The 23,115-nt window shown below is 47.5% G+C and overlaps 2 protein-coding genes across 8 annotated transcripts in view; one reads left to right on the plus strand and one right to left on the minus strand.

Annotated features, from left to right (window-relative positions):
- The window catches only part of RARS1 (arginyl-tRNA synthetase 1), a 40,019-nt gene extending 29,879 nt beyond the window's left edge, over positions 1 to 10,140 (plus strand). For all 3 annotated transcript variants that reach the window (XM_075900172.2, XM_075900173.2, XM_075900174.2), the window contains 3 exons: positions 7,556 to 7,728; positions 8,717 to 8,964; positions 9,928 to 10,140. In XM_075900172.2, coding sequence (XP_075756287.2) covers positions 7,556 to 7,728; positions 8,717 to 8,964; positions 9,928 to 10,037 — 531 coding nt within the window. In that variant the 3' untranslated portion in view covers positions 10,038 to 10,140. The remainder of the gene's footprint in view (positions 1 to 7,555; positions 7,729 to 8,716; positions 8,965 to 9,927) is intronic.
- A 639-nt stretch (positions 10,141 to 10,779) lies between these two features.
- LOC102454521 (rho GTPase-activating protein 7-like) overlaps positions 10,780 to 23,115 on the minus strand; it is a 157,982-nt gene continuing 145,646 nt past the window's right edge. For all 5 annotated transcript variants that reach the window (XM_014569855.4, XM_014569856.4, XM_075900171.2 and 2 more), the window contains 2 exons: positions 19,481 to 19,654; positions 10,780 to 15,511 (listed from right to left, as the gene is read on the minus strand). In XM_014569855.4, the coding sequence (XP_014425341.2) occupies positions 15,394 to 15,511; positions 19,481 to 19,654 (292 nt within the window). In that variant the 3' untranslated portion in view covers positions 10,780 to 15,393. The remainder of the gene's footprint in view (positions 15,512 to 19,480; positions 19,655 to 23,115) is intronic.

A 23,115-nucleotide genomic window follows, 5' to 3' on the forward strand; every position in this document is an offset into this window, starting at 1 on the left:
GGGTGAGGGTCACCTAGCAGATGCCTGTAAGATCTGCAGGTCGTTCAAGCCGCACACAAAGAGGGAGCGGGACTCTCGTTTGAAGCTTCTCATGGAGGCAGCTTTACAGCCGGCACCGACTGGACATTCAACAGTGTGCTGGTGTCGACACGAGACACTCCATCCCATGCGCAGACTTCGGTACCGAGGCCTCGGTACCGCTCTCACTCCCCGGTGCCGAAGAAGTCAAGGTCTTCACGGGGTAGGTCTCCGAGCCGGAAGTCCAGGTCCGGCCTACACCGTTGCCTCGAATCCCCAGTGCAGGCGTCTCTGAGTACTATGGTGCAGTGTAAAAGAGCTGGACAACCATCAAGTCCAGGTCAGCTACCCTCGCATCGTCCTTCGACGCCGGACACTTTTGCGGCGGCGCAGGACCTGATTAGCCTCACTACCTCCCCTCTGTCGTCGATTGAGGCGGAGAGGTCGAGATCTTCAACGCTGGGATCCATGTTGGCACTGGCTTCTCCTCCGCACCGGTTGGATCGGTCGGCACCGCTCACATATGCAGTGGGACCAGTACCGCTTGCCTCTACCTCGGTGCCAGCCTCGACAAAGGGCCACCAGGCCTCACGCGGTGCCTGACTGGCCTCGACCCCTGTCGGTGCTGGGACCTCTCCTGGAACTGGTCTTGGCTGCCCCAGTGCTGTATTACTCAGGCCTTATGGCATCATCAACGGCACCATATTACTCAAGCCTTATGGCACCGTCAACGGCACCGACCCTCTTGACCGGGTTGCTGCTTCAGTCTTCGGCACCGGGCTTTTCGGCACTGATGCAAGTGCAGGCACCGGGCTCTTCGGCACCACTTCAGGTACCGGCATCAGCCCAGTGGGCCATGCCAGTACCACCAACGCCGATAATGCCCATTTCTTTGAGAGCGCCTTCTGTCCTGCCTGCTGTGGTATCCATCGGGGCAACAATGGGGGTGCTGTCTTTGGGGCAACTGGACTTGAGAGGTCCACGCCCACAACCGGCACCGTCCACATGCACTGCGTCGACACTGCATGCAGCACAGGGGCCTGTCTTACCAGTACCGGTACGCCCTCACCACACGCACGCGGGCAAGCCAGAATCTATGGCCAGGTTCACCCCTCCGATAGTGCCAGGGCACTCATCATTGGCACCACCCTGGCCTGAGTCTGACTTCTCTTCAGATTCTGATGTGGGCTTTTTCAGGTCGGAGTCCTCGGCAGCTTCGTCACATCATAAATCCCGTTCCCAGCACTGGCGTGACTGTTCACGTGTGCAGCAGACTTGGCCACCCCAGCCGCATTGGCCTTTTTGGACGCCGTAGGCATACCACCAGTGGCAAGGGCCTGTGCCCCGCTACGTGGTGTCTAGTGTCTCCAGGCACCTCTGTCGGCGTCGCTGTCACGACCCCCTCCCTTGGCCCAGACGGCTGCTACTATCGATGCCGCTAGAGATCCGCAGGCTTCAGTGACGGACCCGCTTCCGGCCGTGGTGCCGCCTGCCCAGCTGCCCCCTCCATCGGGCCCTATGCTGGATCCGGTGCCATTCCAGGAGTCATCGTCCTCGTCTCCTGACGAAGCTTTAGCGGATCCCGCATCGGCAATGCCGACAATAGATTCTTGGTCGCATCGGGATCTGCTCCGGCGTCTGGCCTCCAATCTGGGTGTCCCAGTGGAGCCAGTAGTGGAGGACACGGATCCCATGATAGACATCCTGTCCGATGATGCGCCAGCCCGTTTTGCATTGCCACTCAACAAAACAGTGGCTAAGATCAGTAACGCCCTGTGGCAGACCCCGGCTTCTTTAACCTCTACCTTAAAGGGAGTAGAAAGTCGCTATTATGTCCTGCAGTCAGGGCACGAGCACCTGTATTCCCAGCCTGTCCTGGGGTCCCTGGTAGTCCAAGCTGCGGCCCAGAAGGAGAGACTTCCGCAGTCGGGGCTGTCCCCGAAGGCTAGAGAGCCCAAACGCCTCGACCTGATGGGGCGTAAGGTGTGTGTATACCACTAGTGGGGTGCAGCTCTGCAGTGCTAACCAGCAGGCAATGCTGAGCCGATACGCCTATAACACATGGCAGGCGATGGATAAGTTTAAAGATAGGCTTCCCGCCAAGGCATGTCAGGAGTTTGCGGCTATGACCACAGAGGACAGGACTATCGCCCGTACAGCTCTTCAGGCTTCACTGGACGCTGTTGACTCTGCAGCCCACACCATGGCGTCAGGTGTAGTTATGCGCTGTAGTGCCTGGCTGCAGGTGTCTGGAATACCTCCTGATGTCCAGACTACTATTCAGGATCTGCCTTTTGACAGCAAGGCATTATTCTCGGAGCATACAGACTTGAGGCTCCATACGCTCAAGGACACAAGGTCTACTCTCCGGTCCTTGGGGATCCACATGCCGGCTCCTCAGCGATGTCAGCTTCCCTACAGACAGTAGGGGAGAACGCAGTCCCAGGTCCCCCATGGGGATTACTGGAGATGCCATCCTCGTGCTCCCAGTGGGGATGCGGGGGTGGCTGTGGCCCCGTCATCGGCCAGAGGTCGTCGGCACCGCCCAAGAGGGGATAACCCCGTGGGGTTGGACACGGCCCCTCTCAACAGTCCAAGCACCCATTTTGACGGTCCTCTAGAGCGTTGCGCACCAGTTTCCCCCCCCAGGCCCCTGTTTGGGGCCAGATTATCCCGTTTTGCCCGTGCCTGGGTAGGAATCACCACCGACGCCTGGGTTCTGAGAATAGTCAGAGATAGCTATACTATCCCCTTCCTGGGTTCACCCCCTTCCAACTCGCCCGTCCCTTTTCAGGGACACCTCTCATGAAGGCATTCTCCATCCAAAAGGGAGCGGTAGAGAGGGTCCATCCACATTTAAGGGCAAGGGGTTTTATTCCCGGTATTTTATTGTCCCAAACCCCAAGGGCGGGGTTCATCCCATCCTAGACCTCAGGGACCTCAACAAGATGGTGGTAAAATCCAAATTCAGAATGGTAACCCTGGCTTCTGTTATCCCGGTATTACAGTTAGGAGACTGGAACGCAACTCTTGATCTCAAGGACGCTTACTTTAATGTGGCAGTAAGACCCAGCCACAGGAGGTTTCTCCACTTTATTGTATCCTGCTGTCACTTCCAGTTTACAGTGCTCCCATTTGGTCTCTCGACAGCACCCAGGGTATTCACGAAATGCATGTCAGTCGTAGCAGCTTTATTCCGCAAAAAAGGGGTACACATCTTTCCGTACCTACACGACTGGCTGATTCGTGGTCGATCCTAAGAAAAAGTTGAGGCTCAAGTTTCCCTTACAAGGACTCTCTTCGTAAAACTGGGCCTCATGCTCAACAAGGAAAAGTCATTGTTGACTCCCTCTCAGGGAGAGGGGGTCTAACCGAGATATATAACTTATCAAAACCCTTAAGGAATCTTTTGACCACATGGTCAGAGAACAGAGAGACTCCTGTCGATCCAACATGGAAGGCAGCGAGTGATGCCACCCCCCTTTGAGCTGCTGGCTATGTGTTCTCTGAAGCCCCGCTCTATGAAGGTTGCGTTCATTGTGGCCATTACGTCGGCTCGCAGGGTCTCCAAGCTGAGGGCGCTAACTGTAAATCCACCCTACCTACTGTTCTCGGACAATAATGTGAGGCTCCATCCTCACCCGGCCTTTCTCCCCAAGGTGGTGTCACCATTCTATCTGTTCCAAGAAATTTACCTCTCGGTTTTCTTTCCAAAGCCATGCCTCTCCTAAGGAGCAAGTGCTCCACTCCCCAGATGCTAGGCAGGCGTTAGCCTTTTATGTTGATAGAATGAAACCCTTTCGTAAGTCCACACAACTGTTTGTTGCTTTCGCGGACAGAATGAAAGGGCTCCCTATCTTGACCCAGAGGTCGTCCAATTGGATCGCGGGGTGTATCAGGGAGTGTTATGTCTTGGCCGGGAAGGTCCCGCCCCAGGTTACAGCACATTCCACCAGGGCGTAGGCGTCCTCTGTAGTTTTGGGGGCGCAGGTTCCAATTACGGAAATCTGCAGGGCGGCCACATGGTCTTCAGTGCATACCTTTATGGCTCACTATGCGCTGACACAGCAGGCCAGGGGTTGGGCTCTGCGGGTCTCAGCTCTGTATTGTAAATATGTTAGTTTTTTTCTCTGTACCACATTGCACTTTATTCAACAGTTCTCCGTGTTATGTTACTTGAATAAAGATGTTTTGGGTTGTTCATCTTTCCTGGACTTCTCTTTCTGGGTGCTCCGACCCCTCCTCCATGGAGTGGGGTTGGCTTGGAAATCACCTGATTCGAAAGGACATGAGCAACCACTTGAAGAAGAAAAGAACAGTTATTTACCTGTAACTGTTGTTCTTCGAGATGTGTTGCTCATGTCCATTCAATTCCCCTCCTACCTCCCCTTCGTTGGAGCGTCCGGCAAGAAGGAACTGAGGAGGGAGAGCGCCGGCAGGGGTACTTATGCTCCGCCATAGCGGCGCCACTCCAGGGGGCGCCCTGCTGGCACTATGGGTACTGCTAGGGAAAATGCTCCGGAAGACGCAGCGCACGTGGTGCGCACACCTGATTCGAATGGACATGAGCAACACATCTCGAAGAAGAACAGATACAGGTAAGTAACCGTTCTTTTCCCTGCACTGTGGAGCAGGCACTGATGTTAATTCCTAACGGATTTAGTGTATTTCTTGGTTCATCAGCGCTCACTTGAGCCTGCAGGATTGCACTTCCAGCAAAGCCTCAGTCCTGACTGGACATTGTAGCTTTGAAAGATACAGTGTGTGAGTAGGGATGTAAAATCCCAATTAATAAGTTACTTGGATGAACGTTAGGTTAGCTAAACATTTAACCCGTTAATTGACTAAGTGGGATCCCAGGCAGGAGACCGCTCCAGCCTGGCCAGAGCAGCTCCCAACCAGCCTGCAAGACTTCCACTCCCAGCCCCGCACTAGGTGAGCTGCCAGCCCCTGACCTCACACGGGCCCTGCAGTGTTGCTCCCGGAGAACCAGTTAAGCATTACCTGGTAAATATAACCTGGTAAGGGTGACACTAACCAGTAATCGGTTAACCAGTTATCTGTTCACATCCCCAGTCTGAGGGCTTGTCTACATGGGAAGTTAGTGGGCAGGAAGCCAGGGTATGAATTAAAGACCCACTAGCTCTTCTGTATAATTCTGTAGGTGGACTGCTGAGTGCCCTCAGGCAGTTTAGCTATCGCACTTCTCAAATGCGTTAAGCTACAGAGCAAGAAGACACCCTTAGTGCACAGTACGAGGGGCGGTGCGGGGAGTTAGTGTGCATTCCACACTAGCTGCTCTCAGCTCTTCCCAGGGGTTGACAAGCCCTGAAATACTTATTGCCCTGTTGGATCCGGGAGCACAGATTAGGATGTTAAAGCACTCAGTGCTAGAAGAATTTACTGTAGTCAGCCCTGCCCCTCTCATTGCTTTGGCTGAAGTTGATGCAGAATGTTGAGCAAGCTGCTCTTCGGGAGCAGAATCTGAGCTGTGGGAGACTGCCCAGTGTGGGGCCAGGAGCCTGCTGGGAAAGCAGGGATTTTTAACAGGGAAAGGAGGTAAAATCTGAGAGGCGAGTAGGAGAGAGAGAGAGTCAGCCAGCTGGGTGCAGGATGGTAAGCAGCTCTGGGACTTGGCCCTGTTGTTTGGGACAGAAATTCTCTTGGCAGCAGAGGAGGTGGGAGAGGTTTGTTAGGTGAGAAGCTGCCCTAGGCAGGAGAGGAGCAGGGGCAGAGATTGCTACACTAAAAACAAAAATGAACTTCCACCAGGAACACCCTGTCAGCTGCCCCTGGCCAAGGTGGAAACAATTAAAAAAAATAAAAAAGTTGGGGCAGGTCATATTCCTTGCCTGGGAGAGGTCCCTGCCTTGTAAGAGGGCCTTAAATCTCTACTGTATGCAATGGGGTAAACAGTCGATGCTTTAAAGGTCCAGCAGGTGGTGGTAGAATACAGAACACAGCAGTGCAGTTTTCCATACAGCGCAGCCTTTGCTGCCGCACTGAGCGATGAGGTATATTGAGATAGTGAGTTCCAGGGTCGCTGGTACGGAGGCTGTATAATATAGCTCAAACCTCTTCTCTCTTGACTGGCTCTGTGGCACATTTCACTGGAGCCTCTGCGTGATCAAACAACTCCTATGGTGTAGCCTGTTATTTGGGAATTGTTGGAATTCAAGCAGGTCATGTATGAGGAGATTGCAGAGGCGAGGAAGCTATAGAAGAGCCTGAATTGTGGACAGGTCACCCTCTGATTTCAGTAAAAATGATACAGCCTCAAAATAGCTTCAGAAATGTGTGATAGGGCAGTTTCTCTTGCGTAGCCTTAGCTGGGCGGCCTTGCTCCACTATGGAAGCTTCAGGGGGTAGCCGAGTTAGTCTGTACAAGATAAATTTAAAAAACAACGAATGGTCTGGTAGCACTTTATAGACTAACAAGATGGTATCATGAGCTTTCGTGAGTACAGCCCACTTCTTCAGATAAACTCCGGTCATCTGAAGAAGTGGGCTGTGCCCACGAAAGCTCGTGATACCATCTACATGTTTTGTTAGTCTATAAAGAACTACCAGACCATTTGTTGTTTTTTAAGTTTGTTCCACAATGTCAGATGAACTGATTTTGAAGAGCTCCTCATTAACTGAAATATGAGTCCTGACTTTCAGACCATTCTGTTCTGGTGATAGGGGGAGGCAGAATAGGAGAGATGCTAACTTCTTTCTAAACCTCTCTGAGGTCAAAGAGTGGGGCAGAATAGTGCTACTTTACAGTTAGGTGTCATTTTCCCTCTTCCAAAGCATTTTACCAATATTCAACTTTACCTCTAATTGCATGGGGAGGCCACAACCAGCCCACATTTCGGTTAAAGGCACTAGGCCCAACCATTAATCTTGCTGTCCATACACAGAGAATAGGACCTTAATTTTAAGTGTCACAGGAACAATACTTGCCTGGGGCCACTTTGGCAGCAGGAAGTGTTGTGTATCCACCTTATAGCAAGCCTTGATGAAATACAAAATTCACTTAAGAGCTAAGGAAATTTGACTGAACAATCTGTGCTTTGAAACTGTTTCTAGCCAGCTAGTTGCCCTCTAGAAACAGCAGAACCAACAACCATGTTTTTGTCCAGCCTGTGCCTCTAGAGTAGCTCTTACTGAGGCCTGTCTGTTTCTCTGGGCTTGGGAGGAAGCCCAGCATGCTGCACGGGGACAGAATGGTTACTAGGGATGTTAGCAATCATATAACATGGTAACCATGTAACCACGGAACATCTTAGCGGTTACACGCGCTGCAGGCTTTATATTGCAGTCTGCAGCGAAGCCTCCCTGGGAGCAGGGCTGCCAGCTCCTACCGGCCCGGCTCCCAGAGAGAAGGCTTCCCTGTCCTGCCGCAGCAAAGCCGCCTCCCCAGGAGCCGGCTGAGTTTATCCGATACCATTAACCAATAAGAATCAGCTTATTGGCTACTGGGTTAATCAGTTAAACTCTAACATTCCTAAATTGCTTACAACCTGATTTTTTTCTTTTTGGTTTTTTATAGGTCCTAACTGAAGAAGAACTGAAGGCTGCACAGACATCGGTTGCTTTTGGCTGCATTAAATATGCTGATCTCTCCCATAACAGGATGAACGATTACATCTTTTCCTTTGATAAAATGTTGGATGACAGAGGAAATACAGCTGCTTACTTGCTCTATGCCTTCACTCGAATCAGGTAGCTCAAGGGTTTTTCATTTGCTTAAAGACCTACCTTACAATGAGTTGCCCTTTAGGCTGCAAAAAGTCTAATATATCTGTTCTAGTCCAATTAACTAAAACCAACAGAATTCCTGGGAAGAATCTCAGCAGTGGTTTCCTTTGCTCTCCTGCTCCTTCATAAAAAAAAAAAAATCTCTGTGTTTGGGGCCTTAAGTATGTTCCATTTTGTTTCACAAGCTGCTTGCCCTTAGATACCAAAGAAGAAGCCTAGCTGGCCCCGTCTGGAAAGCTCTGCCCTGTTCAGTATAAAGTCCGTACATGCTTCCTAGTAGCTCAGCCTGAACTCTGTGCTGGGCTGGCACTTCATCCGCCTAAGCCTGTTTTCAGTATTGTCAGATGCTGTGATCTAGGCCCCATCTCTTCTGAGAGGTCATGGAAGTGGAAATCAGTTGTTGGCAGTCACTGCAGGCTGTCCTTAAGCTGGGTGGAGAGGCTGGCAGTTTTTTCTAGCAGTGTGGCACAATTCTGCCTTATGTCTAGATGCATCCTACTTAGTGAAAATGGTCACTAAGGGGCAGGTATGTTTTCAGTGCACGTGTATGGAGATGTTTTCCAGGCAGGCATCAGATTGATATACAGCTCTCTCCTGATTGAATATGTATATAGGGTTATACTGCATAGCTCGTTTCCCGAGAACTCTGCACCTCTCACCTCTTTTGGGTACCTGTCCCTACTTCCCTCTCCCATCTGTTACTGCTTTTCTGCTTGTCATCCCCTCTTTCTCCTGTAGACATGTCCAGCCCCTTCGCTATTGTCTCCACCCAGTGCATGGTCGCATCCTTGGTGAAAATGAATATTTTGCTATGCAATTCAGGCTGCTTTCTAGTATCTGTTTGAGTTATCACTCCATAGCTAGATCATAATCCCTTTGCTTTCGGCCCTTCAGTCCTGTTGCAGAATTCTATACATAAACATGACCATAGCTGGGCTGGTTTCTTTGTCAGATCTATAGCACGCCTGGCCAACATTGATGAAGAGATGTTGCAGAAAGCAGCTAGAGAAACAGAGATCTTGCTGGACCATGAAAAGGAGTGGAAACTGGGCAAGTGTATTCTGAGATTTCCTGAGATTCTGCAGAAGATCTTGGATGACCTCTTACTACACACGCTCTGTGACTACCTCTACGAGCTGGCCACCACCTTCACAGAGTTCTATGATAACTGTTATTGTGTGGAAAAAGACAGACAAACTGGTGAGTGCATCCCTTAAACTTGCAGCAGCCACATCCCTATGAGATTATAATTAGAGGATTCTGATGATGCAATTGATCAGGTTTGCACCAGCATTCCAGGCTGAAAGGTCATTAAAACTACTCACATCTGGATTTGTTTTAATTTTGCATTAACAAGGCTGCTACTCCAGTAATTTTTTACTACAAGATGCACATGCATATTGAGGCAACTTTTTGTTCTTTCTGCAGAGGTACTGCTAATAGTAAATAATATCTGGTTTGTATGACAAGTGCTACTGATTTTTATAAACCAATGCATGTCTTGGCCTATACAAAGAACAGAGCTATTGCCATATTTGGAGGAAGGCAGTCTGTGGTCAACATCGACTTCTCTTCTGCTGCTTTATAGAAAACCCATTTCTATTTAAAAAAAGAAATTCACCATATACAGGCAGTCCGCGGGTTACATGGATCCGACTTACATCGGATCCCTACTTACAAACAGGGTGAGGCAACCCCGCACTAGCTGCTTCCCCCCAGCAGACCAGGAAGACGCGAAGCTAGTGCCCCCCCCACTCCTCCAGCAGACCAGGGAGACGTGGAGAGGCTTTTCTCAGCAGACACCTCAGCTTGAGAATAAAGGACTGAGGGAAGTGAGGTGTGGGAGAATAAAACTGAGCTCTGGAGAAATGTTTGGCTAGAGTTTCCCCTACAATATGTACCAGTTCCGACATACATACAAATTCAACTTAAGAACAAACCTACAGTCCCTATCTTGTACGTAACCCGGGGACTGCCTGTATATCAAAGCAGCTTACAAGTGCTTGCGCTTGTAACAGAAAACTATATCAGAGTGATCATCTCTTGTGCAAAAACACTACTTGCTGTACTTCCGCTTGAAACTCGTGCATTGTTACCTTTTAGTGGGTGCAGTGACTCCTGACCCATCTCATTCACACTCATATTATTTATTTTCTTCTTCAGGAATGATAATGAAGGTGAACATGTGGAGAATGTTGCTGTGTGAAGCAACAGCTGCTATCATGGCCAAAGGGTTTGACATCCTGGGCATCAAACCTGTCCAGAAGATGTAACTGCCCTGCACCTGGACCACTTGTATTTTCCTAAACTAGTTTTCTCAGCTGTCATAGTGAAGTCTTATTCAAAACCTCCTTCAGAAATAAATAACTGCCAATATTTCATGGATTGAGTTAATGTATACTGCCCTGTACTAGGCATGTTAAATTATGTGTAGTCAATGGAATTTCCATCAACTACTCCATTAGTCGATAAGGGGAGAAACTGCAGAGAGGTTAGCTCCTGGCCCAGGAGCTAACCCCTCTGCAGTTCTGCCATAAGGGGGAGACAGAGGAACTGGGCTCTCACCCTACTATGGGCCTCCTGCTCCTAGCCCTGTACCTCCACTACCAGAGTTACTAGTCAACTACCCAGTAAGCACATGCTTATCAGTAAGCACACACTTACATCCCTACCCTATAGCAGGGTGGCATATTGTCAGTGTTGTTTTGAAGGAAACAACTTTTTACACATGGGTGCCTGAATAGGTCCATAAAATCAAGGTCAAGAATGCATCAGTGGTATAACCTGGAACACAGAGACAGAACAGAACTGACAATGTTTGTGAGCTGCACCTTTATTAGAGGTGCTTTGTCCAGGCTATTACAAACTCAGTACTTCATCCAAAAGTATTTACAGCATAGGAATAAGAAAGTGGTCAAATTCTTACTCATATTAACATTCCCAACTGTCATATGTACCAGAAGCTGTCCTATGCACCCTATGTTGCATAGTCTCATATAAATGTTTTTTAATAGCTTAAACTGCTAAAGTTTAATTCTTTAGAAAGATGCAGTTGAAGTCAGACCAGTGATTCTCAAACCGGGGCTGCAGGAGCCAAGTTAGCGATCAGTAGTCCCCAAAAGAACCTTAGTAGTGTGACTTGTTTCTTTTTAAATCATATTTAAACAGTGTGATTGGAAATATTTAGTTTTCATATATATTAGTCTCACAGCAAAAGGACTGACCCAGGAGTCTTAGTTTATTAGCTACCACTGGTTCATAAGATAATTTAAAAGGATCCTGAAGGGTTAATTAAATCACACCTATAAAGAAGTGCAGGAGATGCATTAAAGAGCCATTGGGGCTTGCTAGCTTCAGCCTGAGTACCACAGACTTAGTATATTTTAGTCCGGATCTTTAAGCTAATTTGAAGGAAGAATGAGTGAAGTGCAGCTGAATCTGTACATTGTTTGCATTTTAAGATTTTTACTAATTCCCTGTGGCCTCAGCAGGGGGGGTAGGTTTGTACCTTACTACTGTGGAGTTTTTCACCCATTGCTCAGTTTAAATGCATTCTCATTTCTCAAAGCCTGTAAAGAACACCAGTAAAACACTGTTTCTAATACTATTGTAAAGTATACATATGTGTCAAAGCCATCATAAATGACTAGCTACAGCTGTGGTCAACTATGCAACTGAAGTCTAAGGGGTTTTAGGTGTGTGTGTGGGGCGGGGGGGGGGGGGGGGGCGAGGAGGGGATTTAAACTATAGTAAACTAGAACTATCTTAAATTAAGCATAGCTTAACTCCAGCTAACAAAAAATTTCATTTGGGGGCATTTAAAATCATTAGCCCTTATTGCACAACACTAAACTACTTCACTTTTAATTGTACATATGCTACACTGGACTTTAAAACAAATCTCTGTAATAAGTAAGCTTTAGAAAGTCCCTTGTTCTACCTATTAAAAAAACTCATTGCCGCATCCCTGCCCATATTATATTTTACACACATTTTTCATTGTTCTTGCAGCTAAATGTTTATGTACTTAATCTGATTTGAGTATTTTTAAAAGCTGCTTTAGGATTGGATGCCTGGCTCCAGGTTTAGCTGTGTGACTTATCTGCTAACACAACTTTTAAGTAGTTCATCTCTAGCACAAGCATATGTCACAACCTACATTGCCAATGGTGCAATAGTGTTAATTTGGCAGCATTCCTAGGCAACTTCTAAGGATTAGTTTTCCTTGGGGCTTACATCACTACTGCCACACTACCCAAGGCCAGTTATAATGGGTCATCCTACTTCTTCAGGGGGAAATGTACTCTGTCAGTGGGCCCTCTTTTTGCCATTTTCACGATCGGGGCTTTTTTGCGGAAAACAAATCTCAGCTGTCTCCACCAGCCCTTCTGCACAAAAGGGACTTTTGCCCAAACGGGAGCAGCCTAGTAGTTCCGCAAAAAGCACTGATTTCTTACAGTAGGAAATCAGTGCTTTTGCAGCAATTCAAGCGGCCAGTGTAGACTGGCAAGTTTTTCCAGAAAAGCAGCTGATTTTCCAGAAAAACTGGCCAGTCTAGACCCAGCCCAGCCACAAGTGTGGTTTTTACTTTTTTTTTTCTTCGCCATGAGGTTATTAGACCTGCATGTGGTAGTGAAGCTAGCATGAATGTAGTGCATCATCCAGACATTTGCTCAACATACAGTGGCAATCAAAAAAGCTCAACGAGATCACTCCACAATCATGTAATGTCTCGCTTGAGCAGTAACAGCTAATTTTAACCTAATTTTGTCTGTTTAGATGGGGTTAGGTTTTCACCTATGCATTACTGGTGCAAATTTTACCTTGTTCTCATTAAAGGGGCCTGTACAACAAGCCTTTTGTCTGGCTGTAGAGAAGTTGGTTCAAGTAGGTCACATACCACACTTAGCAATTTCATATTTGAGTTCCTTCCCAACTTAGATGACTGCCTTTTGGTCCTGCTGTTCCTGTTTGTTCCAGAAACCTCCTTTCTTCCCCCTTAATTTGAGACCATTCTTCATCTTTGTCACTTAAAACAAATGACTCAGATGTGAGACTGAGTCACTTTAATGCAGAGGCTGTGAAAGGAAAAAATTGATTTAACTTCTTGACACTAACCTTTTCCTCGTATATTCTTTTTGCAGCTTGATCCACTACCTTCCTGACGGTGCAGCTGGTTTTAAATTTTGGGGTTGGTTTTTTTTTTGTTTTTGCTGTTTGTGTTTTGCTCTTCAAAGTACTTTGGTGGCATATTTATTTACACTTGACTCACCAGCATTTATATTCCTGTCTGTTCTGCTCAGTAGGCTTTCACTTCTGATTTTTAAAGGATGCCTTTTTGCTTTATAGCAGTTTTATTTTTTTGGTCATCTATGTTTTTTATGTATACCGTCACTTTGGGCCTCCATTGTCAGGTTTTAAAATGCTTGCAGGCATTTAACTTTTGTGGCTGTATCTACACTGGCCAGTCTTGCACATGAACATATGCAAATGGGGCACAGCCATATTCATCACTTTGGTGTTTCCCCTAACAGTGCTGTTAATGTTTTTATACTAGGGCTTGCTGATAGCTATATTCATCTCTGAGCAGAACAGATGATTTAGTATTAACACTTGCTTCCTCTTCTGGGTTCTAGAACTAGCTGCTCCAGAAAGGCAGTGATGTCCAGAAACTAGGTCTTTCTTTGTATCCCAGCTTGGCATGTATCCAGTCAATGTGGGGATAAGTGAAATCTTCCAATAGGGCAGAGTTTTCTATTTTTATAACCCCTCTAGTCTCCCAGAGCATCTGTCAATGACCATACTGGTAAAGCCATACCTTCCTGGTGCTATACTCTCAAAGCATGCAAATTCTATCCGCAGTTTGAGTTATTTAAGATCCACTGTATTTGCCTCACTTCATCCTTGCAATGAAGTATCATTGCTCCCTTCCCCCTAGTATTACCACCTTGTGTTTTAGGCTCTGCTATTATTGGCTAAAGCAGGGAGGAGTCCGGTGGCACCTTATAGACTAACTGAAGTGTAGGAGCATAAGCTTTTGTGGGCAAAGACCCACTTCGTCAGATGCATGTAGTGGAAATTTCCAGAGGCAGGTATAAATATGCAGGCCAGGATCAGGCTGGAGATGACACGTGGCTCCAATCAAGGAGGATGAGGCCCACTTCTAGTAGCTCATCTGGAGGTGTGAATTCCAAGAGAGCAGAAGCTGCTTTTGTAGTTAGCCAGCCATTCACAGTCTGTGTTTATATAGCCAGTGTGTTCTATTGTTGTTGTCATTCCATGCTTTTTCTGTAATGTCTATTATATTATTATCCTCACTTAATACCAGACACTATTCACTCATCTTAGCCATATAGCATTTGGCTACAGTCACTCATGACGTGATAATTTAGTAGGTTTTTTTATTCAACTGTCTTCAGTCCTGTGTTTTACCACTCCAGTTATGTTCAATGCACCTGACTCAGGGCCAGTGACTGATATGCCTACTATTCAGCTATCTTATGTAGCACTATAAAATCTACTATTAGATGTTCTGAACAGTGTATGTGCAGGGAAACCGCTGACAATTTACACAACCATAGCTGTAAAGAGGTAATACTGCTGCTTTGCATGGCAAACATCTCAGCAACTCTTTAATCACAAATGCAACTGTGAATGAGCTCCAAGTCCTTCTAAATCAAGGGCAAGTTAGTTTCACAATGAACAACTAACAAAAGACTGAACACACCCCTGCACACCTGCTGTATAAAACATTTCACGTAGGAGTAGCACTTTAATTAGCTGTACTCGCACACTTTTTGCCTTTTATGATGAGCAGCTTATTAAAGGTACATAAGTGTTTAACCATAATTCTAATTCAGTAGACAAGCACAATGCCTAGGATTTAGCTCAAGTGACTTAAGTTGCAGGTTACATTCAAATGCCAATCACATAATCTCCGCTTAGAATTTAGTTTGGTTAAATTGGCTTACAGCCTTTAACAACTGAATTATTACAAGCTTCAACATGGGCAAAATAGGCAAATGCAGGAACTCTACTTAAAACATTCAACAACCTTCCCCCTCCCCGATTGGTTTATTATGTAAAAAGGAAGTATCAAGAGTTAACAGCATATGCTAAGTATTTAGCTCCCCTATTAAAAAGACAAGGGTTTTCAGCCCTATTTTCAACTGTAAAGAGGTTAAAATTAACTTCACATCTCCACCACCTTATTCAATAAAAAGATAATTCAAGAGAAAATACTCTAGAATGCATAAAATTCCACATCTTGTAAAATACTTAATGTATATTTGGAGAAATACCATTTCTTAGTTTAATAATTTACTTTATAACTATAATTTTGAACTATATTTTTTCTCTTTCCTGGGTGTAAAAATTGCATTTTATAACTGCATATATACATACACACATTTGACTCTTAGCCATCTTTGTGCAACCAGTTCAAGAACATCTTCCTGAAACTGGAAAGAAAAAGCAGCTTTATGAAATTACTATATTACATTTATAGGCCATTACAAATTACTTTTTGGTTTAAAATATAGGCAAGTCTATTATGTCTGTAGCTTTTAAAATGACAGCACAAGAGCAGCTCATTCCTCAGCACCAGCCTCTGTTTAGAACCAGACGCTTTTAGATTTTGGTTTCCTTTGTGCCAGCACTGAGAGGTTTGAAGGAGTCTTTTATCCTCATCAGTTCTGCAGCACACATATGACCAAAGACCCTGTTGTACCATTCTGTTGTTCGTCCCCTGCAAATCAAGAACACAGTACATTAGCAGCCCTTAAAAGATGCATAAAGAGGTCAAAGCAATTCATTTTCTTTCTATCCACTACATTCTTAATCTATAAGTACATACTAGGGATGTTAAAAAGTGGATAATTGGGTAAACATGTAACTGCTGAAAGATTTCACAGTTAAGCTGGCTCCTGGCATACGCCGGCTCCCGCCTGTAGCCCCACTCTCGGGGAGCCAGCTGCTGATACAGAGGCATCAGGAGCTTGTGTGTAACCATGAATGCTAATCAATAGGCTTATTATAGTTTTACCATGTAAAAAGTTAACCAATCACTAGAACATACACACCTAATTATTCTTAATTTGTACTGTAATAATGCCTACATCTCCCCTCCATCATTGTGTATACACACATAGGCCACACTTCTCCCTGTAAAACAACCTGAAGAACAGTTCGGCTAGGTCTGGGAAAGAGCTGGTTTTAATGCAAAAATGCACTAATTTCAGTGGAGGAACTTTGGAACATCACATGCAGTACAATTTTTGCTAGCTACTGCAAATGTCTTTCCAATGGATACATCCATCAGACCTTTAAATGAGCCATCATTTCTGTTCTTTTCCCACAAGTTGTTTTAGAGCAACAACTAAACTTTTCCCAAACTTTTCAGCAGCATGCCCCCTTTTTGAAAAACCCTCACGCCCCCCCAAAAAGCAGCAAAACTTGTTGAGCAAAAAAAAAAAAAAAACTTGATTGGGGCCTCATGCCCCCCACCCCCAGTTTGGGAACCCATGTTTTAGAGTATTAAATATATCAACATCCAGTTCAGGTGCCATTGTCTACTACTTCAGAAATGAGTGTCCACCATTAGACATTTCAGAAAGTGTTGAGAATCCAGCTCTTTGAGCCACCAAGGCACCTTAAAGTGTTTAATGCCAAGCCCACAGTTAAAGGGAGTGGCAATCACCAGTCACTTCTGACAACGTAGGCATCTTGCCATTATAGAGCTACAAGTAACAGATGAGGTGACAGACGCCGCGCAAAACCTCATTATTCTATCTCCAGCAGATCCACCATGCTTTAGCTGGTGACAACGCAATCCTAGATCAGAGCTACAGCTCACATTCACGCATAGGAGCTGGAGATTTGGTCATTTAGGACAGAGCTCGGCAACATCACCTCAGATGCGGAGATATGTAATTCAGCCACATCGACTCCTGGGATGCTAAATGTTCAACAGCGTATGCCCATTCAAATACAGGTTGTACTTGCCAACAGTGGTACTCTCTAGTTTGGGAGTCTGGTGGGAGGAGGGCCAGCATCCAGTCGTGGCGCTGGGAATCTGGCATCCAGCAGCAGAGCCAGTAACTCAGACAGGCGGGAGGCCACCCAACTGGGACCGGAAGCTGAGCCGGCAGCAGCAGGGGTAGGGTAGCAGGTTGGGGAGTCAGTGGCAAAGGACCTACCCTGGTCCAGAAAATTCCATTCTTTGGGACCGGTCAGGTTCTGAGGGTGCTGGACCAGGGAGATCTAACTTGTACTATCAGTGTTCACACTCTGGAGTCTCTCTGGGACTTGTCTTTTAGGGAACAGTCCTGGGCTAAAGAATTCCTTTCCATTCACCTTTTCCCACTGACCAGCTCTCTAGCCTAAAATTAGTAACCGATTTACTTACAGAGTCACTCCCATGCTTACGAAAATGAGGTTTATCCAGATGGTTATGGTGTCCTCATTAAGGCAAGTAATTGCAATATAATTAGCTATTTACACAGTGATTGCAGCTGGTCCCCAACAGAGTCCCACTTGTTTTTCTGTTGAGTGGCATCAGTGGCTATTTCACAGCTTGCAGCAGATTGTTTAGCCAAAGAGGTGCTGTGTTACTTGTGACTCTCGCCTGTTTAGGTTTTGGTTAATTGAAACTAAATGTAGCAATTCAAGTCCATTGGACATTTCACAGCATCCTCAAATTTCACTCATATTTCTGGGAGAGTTCCAGAGCTCTGGCACAAAGCGAGTCATGCAGAGAGGTAAAACACACGTGAAAAAGGAATTGCAGTATTACATTATGCCTCAAGTAATTTTAAAATTCAGACATGCAATTTAAAGCTGACCTATGCATCTCCCCAACAAGACCTTCCCTTACAGAGTAAGTCACATCTCTTGAGAGCCTGGAGGTAGTAGAATTCACTGTTCTTGGGCAGACTATCTAGTGTATGAGTCAAATCTAACTTTCCTCCAACATCATAGGACTGGAGTCACTTCCACTAGCTTATTTATTCTGAAACACCATGGAGAAAGTCCTGCTACAGGTTACACTCCATTTACCTGCCTTTGTTAAACCTGGGGTGGGCAAAGGAGCCTCAGTGGGCCAAATGTGGCCCACTAAGCCCGTGGATCCGGCCTGTGGCTGTCCTTCCGCTCCCCCGTCCCCAGGCTAATCAACACCTGGGGATGGGGAGAGCATGCAGAGTCTCCTTCCCCCACCAGGGGCATGTGGCATCAGAGGGAACCACCAGCTGTTTTAAAACAGCTGGTGATTCTCTCTAGGCCCTGGGAGGGCAGGGGGCAAAGACTTCAAGCATTCCCCTACCCCAGGTCAATCAGGGTCTGTGGGTGGGGAAACAGGAGGTGTCTCCTGGCCCCACCCCTTCCAGGGCAGCCCATTTGTGAAGTGGTCCCCTTTTAAAAATTATTGCTCCTGGTTATATCCCCTGGGTTAAACCAAAGAACTGTGCGCTGTGTCCCTTTGCAGGTCAGGAGCAAGGCCTATCCTGCAGCACTCATTTGTGTGTAACTGAAATTCCCACTTCAAGTGTTAGGATATTGGGGGTAAGCCTGTACCTTATGTTGTTTTAGGGAGACGAATCAGCAAGTCCTCGTCTTGATTTATACAAGTATAGCTAACATGCAGCCCCCTTCATAACTCATGAGAATGTGCACTGATTTCCCCACCAGAGACTATGAAGCAATCTTTAGAGCTTTGTGTGGATACAAAATTTCTATCTGCATCCATATCTGCAAAAATGAGCTGCAGATATTTGCATCCACATCTGCAGATGCGGATACCTGCGGCTAGCCATTGACTTGCAGTGCACTAATCATTACAGCTGCTAGACTTTCACCATTGCTTGCTCTTTTCTATCTCTCTCCCCGTAGGGTGCGTCTAGACTACAGGGTTTAAAAAAGGTCTTTTTTTCACCTGCGTCTAGACTGCTGCCGCGTTCTTTCAAAAGTAAAATCGAAAGAATGCGGCAGTTTTTTCGACTGCGGAAAACCTCGTTTTATGAGGAATAACGCCTTTTTTCAAAAGTGTTCTTTCGACTGTCTGGGTGCTCTCTTTTCGAAAAAGCGGCTTGCTTTTTCGAAAGTACTGGTTGTAGTCTAGACGCTCTTTTTCGAAAGTCTCTTTTGAAAAAGGCTTGCAGTCCAGATGTAGCCATAAAGGTCATAGAAGAGCTATTAAAACAGCACTCAGAAACACTGTGCGACAGCTTCAGGATATGAAGAATATTCACAGTACTCACTGTGCTCAAGGCAATTAATACAGAATTCACAGTTAAAAAAAATCTAAGTAAAAGATTATGTGGGATTTTAAATACCATCCGTTCCAATGCAAAAACAGTGTTTTGGATAATCTGGGAGACAATGTACTGGGCAGAGCTGTGTATGTGTATACACAAATCAACAGGCACTTGTTGGCCAAAGACTTCACAGCGTTTTTACACAGGTAGAAAGTAGCATTATCCTCATTACACAAGAGAGAACCTTTACAAGGAAGAAAAAATAAGCGGTTTAGCCAGCAACTAAAACCAGAGCCCAGCCCCGTGCCCTCTCCACTTCAGTGCTAAGTATTATTCTTATATTAAATTTCCTCCCAATGTGTTACTGTGTAATACATGTGGCAGAACATACTGGTGGCTGAAAGGTGAGCTGAGCATTCAGAAGTGCCATAGGGCTACAGTAAAGAAACAAACTAAAATGATACCTCATGTCTGTTCGGCAGACGTGAGTCACTTTGCATTTCTGGGAGCCAACTGGTTCTATGAGATACTGACACAAAAGGACATGGGCCAAAATCCCATGTAGAGTAGCTCCTTCACTGTCAATTGAGGTAGCTGCCAAAATACAGGTGCCATTTTGGGGATCAGTTCGCCAAGTCCTAGAACACAGAAAGGCATTTTTAGGGTGTTTGACACAGCTGATGTTCTGCTTGTGGTGTGAAGCAACATTCTGACAGTCAGAGACCAGCTCAGGTAATGCACAACATGAATAAAACTCTTTACTGCCATAAACTATTTGCACTAGCATGTACTCGGGCCCTAGTCATGAATCAGGGTTCCTTTGTCCCAGGCACTGTTCAAATGAATAAACACAGTTCCTGGCCAGAACAATTTACAATACATACAGAAGGATCTAACTAAACCCTGGTGTATATGACACACTTATGTTGGTATAACTATGTTGCCCAGAGATGAGAAAAATCCACACCCCCTCGGCTACACCGTTATACTCAGGGCTCGACAAATTATGGAAAACCCTACTCTCCAGACAAAAAAGGGACTCGCCACCTTCCCCCCCCCCCCCCCGAAAGTGGTTTTTTTAATGGCATAAATTCCTAATAAGAACAGTAATTGCTAATACGTTCTTAATAAATATCACCCAAGTTATTAATAAATATCTTATAAACTTCTACTTTTTCCCTCTGCTGCCATGTCTCCTCCCCTTGTTCCATCAGCTCCCCTGGTGCCTGCTGCCCCCCAACCCCTCACCCTCCTCTGCTGTCCTGACTCCTGCCCTTCTCCTTGCCCTCAGGCTTCCTGAGACCTGCCCCCCTCCACCAGCCCTTCTCTCCCCCCGTGCCCGCTTCTCCAGTAGCCCCACTCTGATCAAGTGAGCTACCCCTCCTCATTCCCCCTCCTAACATCTCCCTCTACACACCTGCCCTGCCTCTCTCCTCTGAGGCTGGTCCCTCCCCTGCAGGTGTCTGCCCTTCTGCTTCACCCCCAGAATCTCCTGGCACCTGCACCCTATCGTTCCTCCCCCTTCCCTCACTGCCCCCCTTTGCCCTCTTTTTCCCTGATACCCTCCCCTTCAGCACCCTCTGCCCCCATTCCCCTCATGCCCGTGCCCTCACACATGCCCTGCTCCATTCCCACCTTCCTCATGCCCACCCCTTCTTTCAAGCCTTCTCCCAGCACCTTCCCCTCCTCCCTCTATCCTCCAGCGCCCTTACCCTCTCCTCTTCCAGCATCACCCTGTTTCCCCCCCCCCCTCCGACACCTCCCCTCCTGCCCTTTTCCTCATTGTCTGCACTTGGCCCCCTGGGATTTGTCTCTCCTGCACCCCTGTCCCTTGGTGCCTTCCCCTTTTTTCTTCTCCTGACCTTCTCCCCTCTCCTCCCCTCCCCACAGCCCAGCCCAGCCGCTTCCCCTCGCCCAGGGCCAAGCAAAACATTTCCTCCCCACTTTTTTGTTGTCTGTTACACGTTTGCATTTTGCAATGGGGTTTTTTTTTGTTTTCATTTTGTCCCAGCATTTTAGCCCTATAAATTTTCGTTCATTTTTCTCCATAAAAGCAAAGGCGCTTCAAGTGAACTCCCCCTTTCACTGCTGCTGGGTCACAGCAGCCTTTTCCCTGCCCTGTCCAGCCCCTCCCTATGCGCAAGCACCCCTCGCTCCCAACCTACAGGGGAAACAGGGTGCAGGGACAGCACAGAGCCAGAAGGGTGCAGGGAACAGTGGGGGAAGAGGGGACAGGGATGGCACGGGGAACAGGAAGCAGAAGGACGCAGGGATCGGGGGAGCAGTGTGGGGTAGGGTGGAAGCACAGGGAATGGAACGCAGGGAACAGGAGGGGCAGAGGATGCGGGGTGCAAGGGTGGCACAGAGCCAGAGGGAGAGCAGGGGATCCGGGGTGCAGGGGCGACGTGGGAAATGGGCAGCGGGAGCCAGATGGGGCGCGGGGCGGGCGCAGCGAGCCGGGCAGTCGGCAGGGAGAGTCTCTCGCCGGCGAGGGGCTGGGGCTGGGGCCGGGGCAGGACTGGAGCCGGTGGGGTGGGGCCTGGCTCCGCCGAGCGCCGCAGCCAACTGCCGGGGACACAGCCAGAGCCTAGCTGCCGCGGCCCTTTACAATCGGCAGGGCCACGTCACGCCAGCGTCCTGGCGTCCCGCCCCGCCTGCTCGTGCCGCAGCTGCACGCAGGCAGCCCGGCGCTGAGAATCGCCGCAGTTCCCCCTCCCCGGCAGCGCTCTGCTCCTCTGCCAGCTGGCGGATTGGATGGGGCTGCGCCGCCCGTAGTGTGGGCTTCGGCCAGTCCGTCACAACCGCCCACCGGGCCAGTCCGCCTCTGCACTCGCCAGCTGGCGAAATCTACTCACCACAGGCGAGCGCATTTGTCGAGCCCTGGTTATACTGACCTATAGAGAAAAGGCCATGTTGACGGGAGGGCTCCTGTCAACATAGCTCCCACCTCTCTTGGAGGTGGATTACTTTCAATGCTATCAGTGTAGACAGCATCTTCACTAAGCACTACAGTGGTACAACTGCAGCAGTGCACCTGTAAGTGTAAAGAGAAGACCTTTTTCTGTAGCCATATTATAAGGGCTAAAACAGAGATGAGGAATCTTTTTGGGTCAGGGGCCACTGACCCACAGAAAAAAAAATCAGTTGGTGGCCACACAAGTGAGAAGCAAATAAATAAAACTCTCATTGAGGGGGGCCTAGGCTAGTAGATTTTGGTGCTCCAGCTCCAAGGTGGGCGGGCTGGAGTGCCAGCATAGGCTCCCCCAATGCTGGGGAGGAGCCCCAAGCCATGGGGGCCAGATTCAGGCTAGCTGGGGGCCACATCCAGCCCCTGGATCTTAGGTTACTCACCCCTGGGCTAAAGCCTACAGCCTTCTACTGAAGCCAGATTGAAAAAGCAAGCAGCCATTAGCTGAGAAGCAGGAAATCACATCCTCACAATCAATCTAAATTACATTAGAGTAGAGTAATCAGGCTGTTAAGGAGGAAACCCTGTCCTGCTGGCACCCAATCACCACCAGATAAAAGACACAGCCCTTAAGATGGTTAAGAACAAAACTTGACAGCATTCTGTCAGATAAGAAACTATTTATCAATAGATGGGGTTGTGAAATCCTCATTTCTTAATTATGGTGAAATCCCCACTTCCCTATTGTTTGTCTGCAGGATCTCTGATTCTTTAATTGCTCTATTTGCTGTATAATTAATTTTGCTAGGTATAAATCAATTTTGCTAGCTGCCGGCCAGTGGGGGGTAGGGGTGGGGTGGCAAGAAGCAGCAGCAGAACAAGCCTGACATGTTGGCCACAGTGGCAGCTCCTCCCCACGAGCGGAGCCCCACGGTGCGGCACCAAGCCAGGCTGCAGCAGCGCATGTGCAGGAGCTGCTGTGGCAGCAAGAAGCAGCGGGGGAGCTGGGCAGTGAGGCACATGACAAGCCAGTGGCAGAACTGGGCAGCAAGAGAGCGAGGCAGCAGTGGAGCCAGGCAGCGAGGCTGGAGTGAGAAAGGTCTGCACTGGGGCCTGGGGATGGTTATCACAAGTCCGGTTTTCCCAGACATGACCTTGTTTTCACATGTTAAAAAACTCATCCAGATGGTG

This window comes from Pelodiscus sinensis, chromosome 16, assembly GCF_052426305.1.
Source record: "Pelodiscus sinensis isolate ZL-2025 chromosome 16, ASM5242630v1, whole genome shotgun sequence".
Lineage (NCBI taxonomy): Eukaryota > Metazoa > Chordata > Testudines > Trionychidae > Pelodiscus > Pelodiscus sinensis.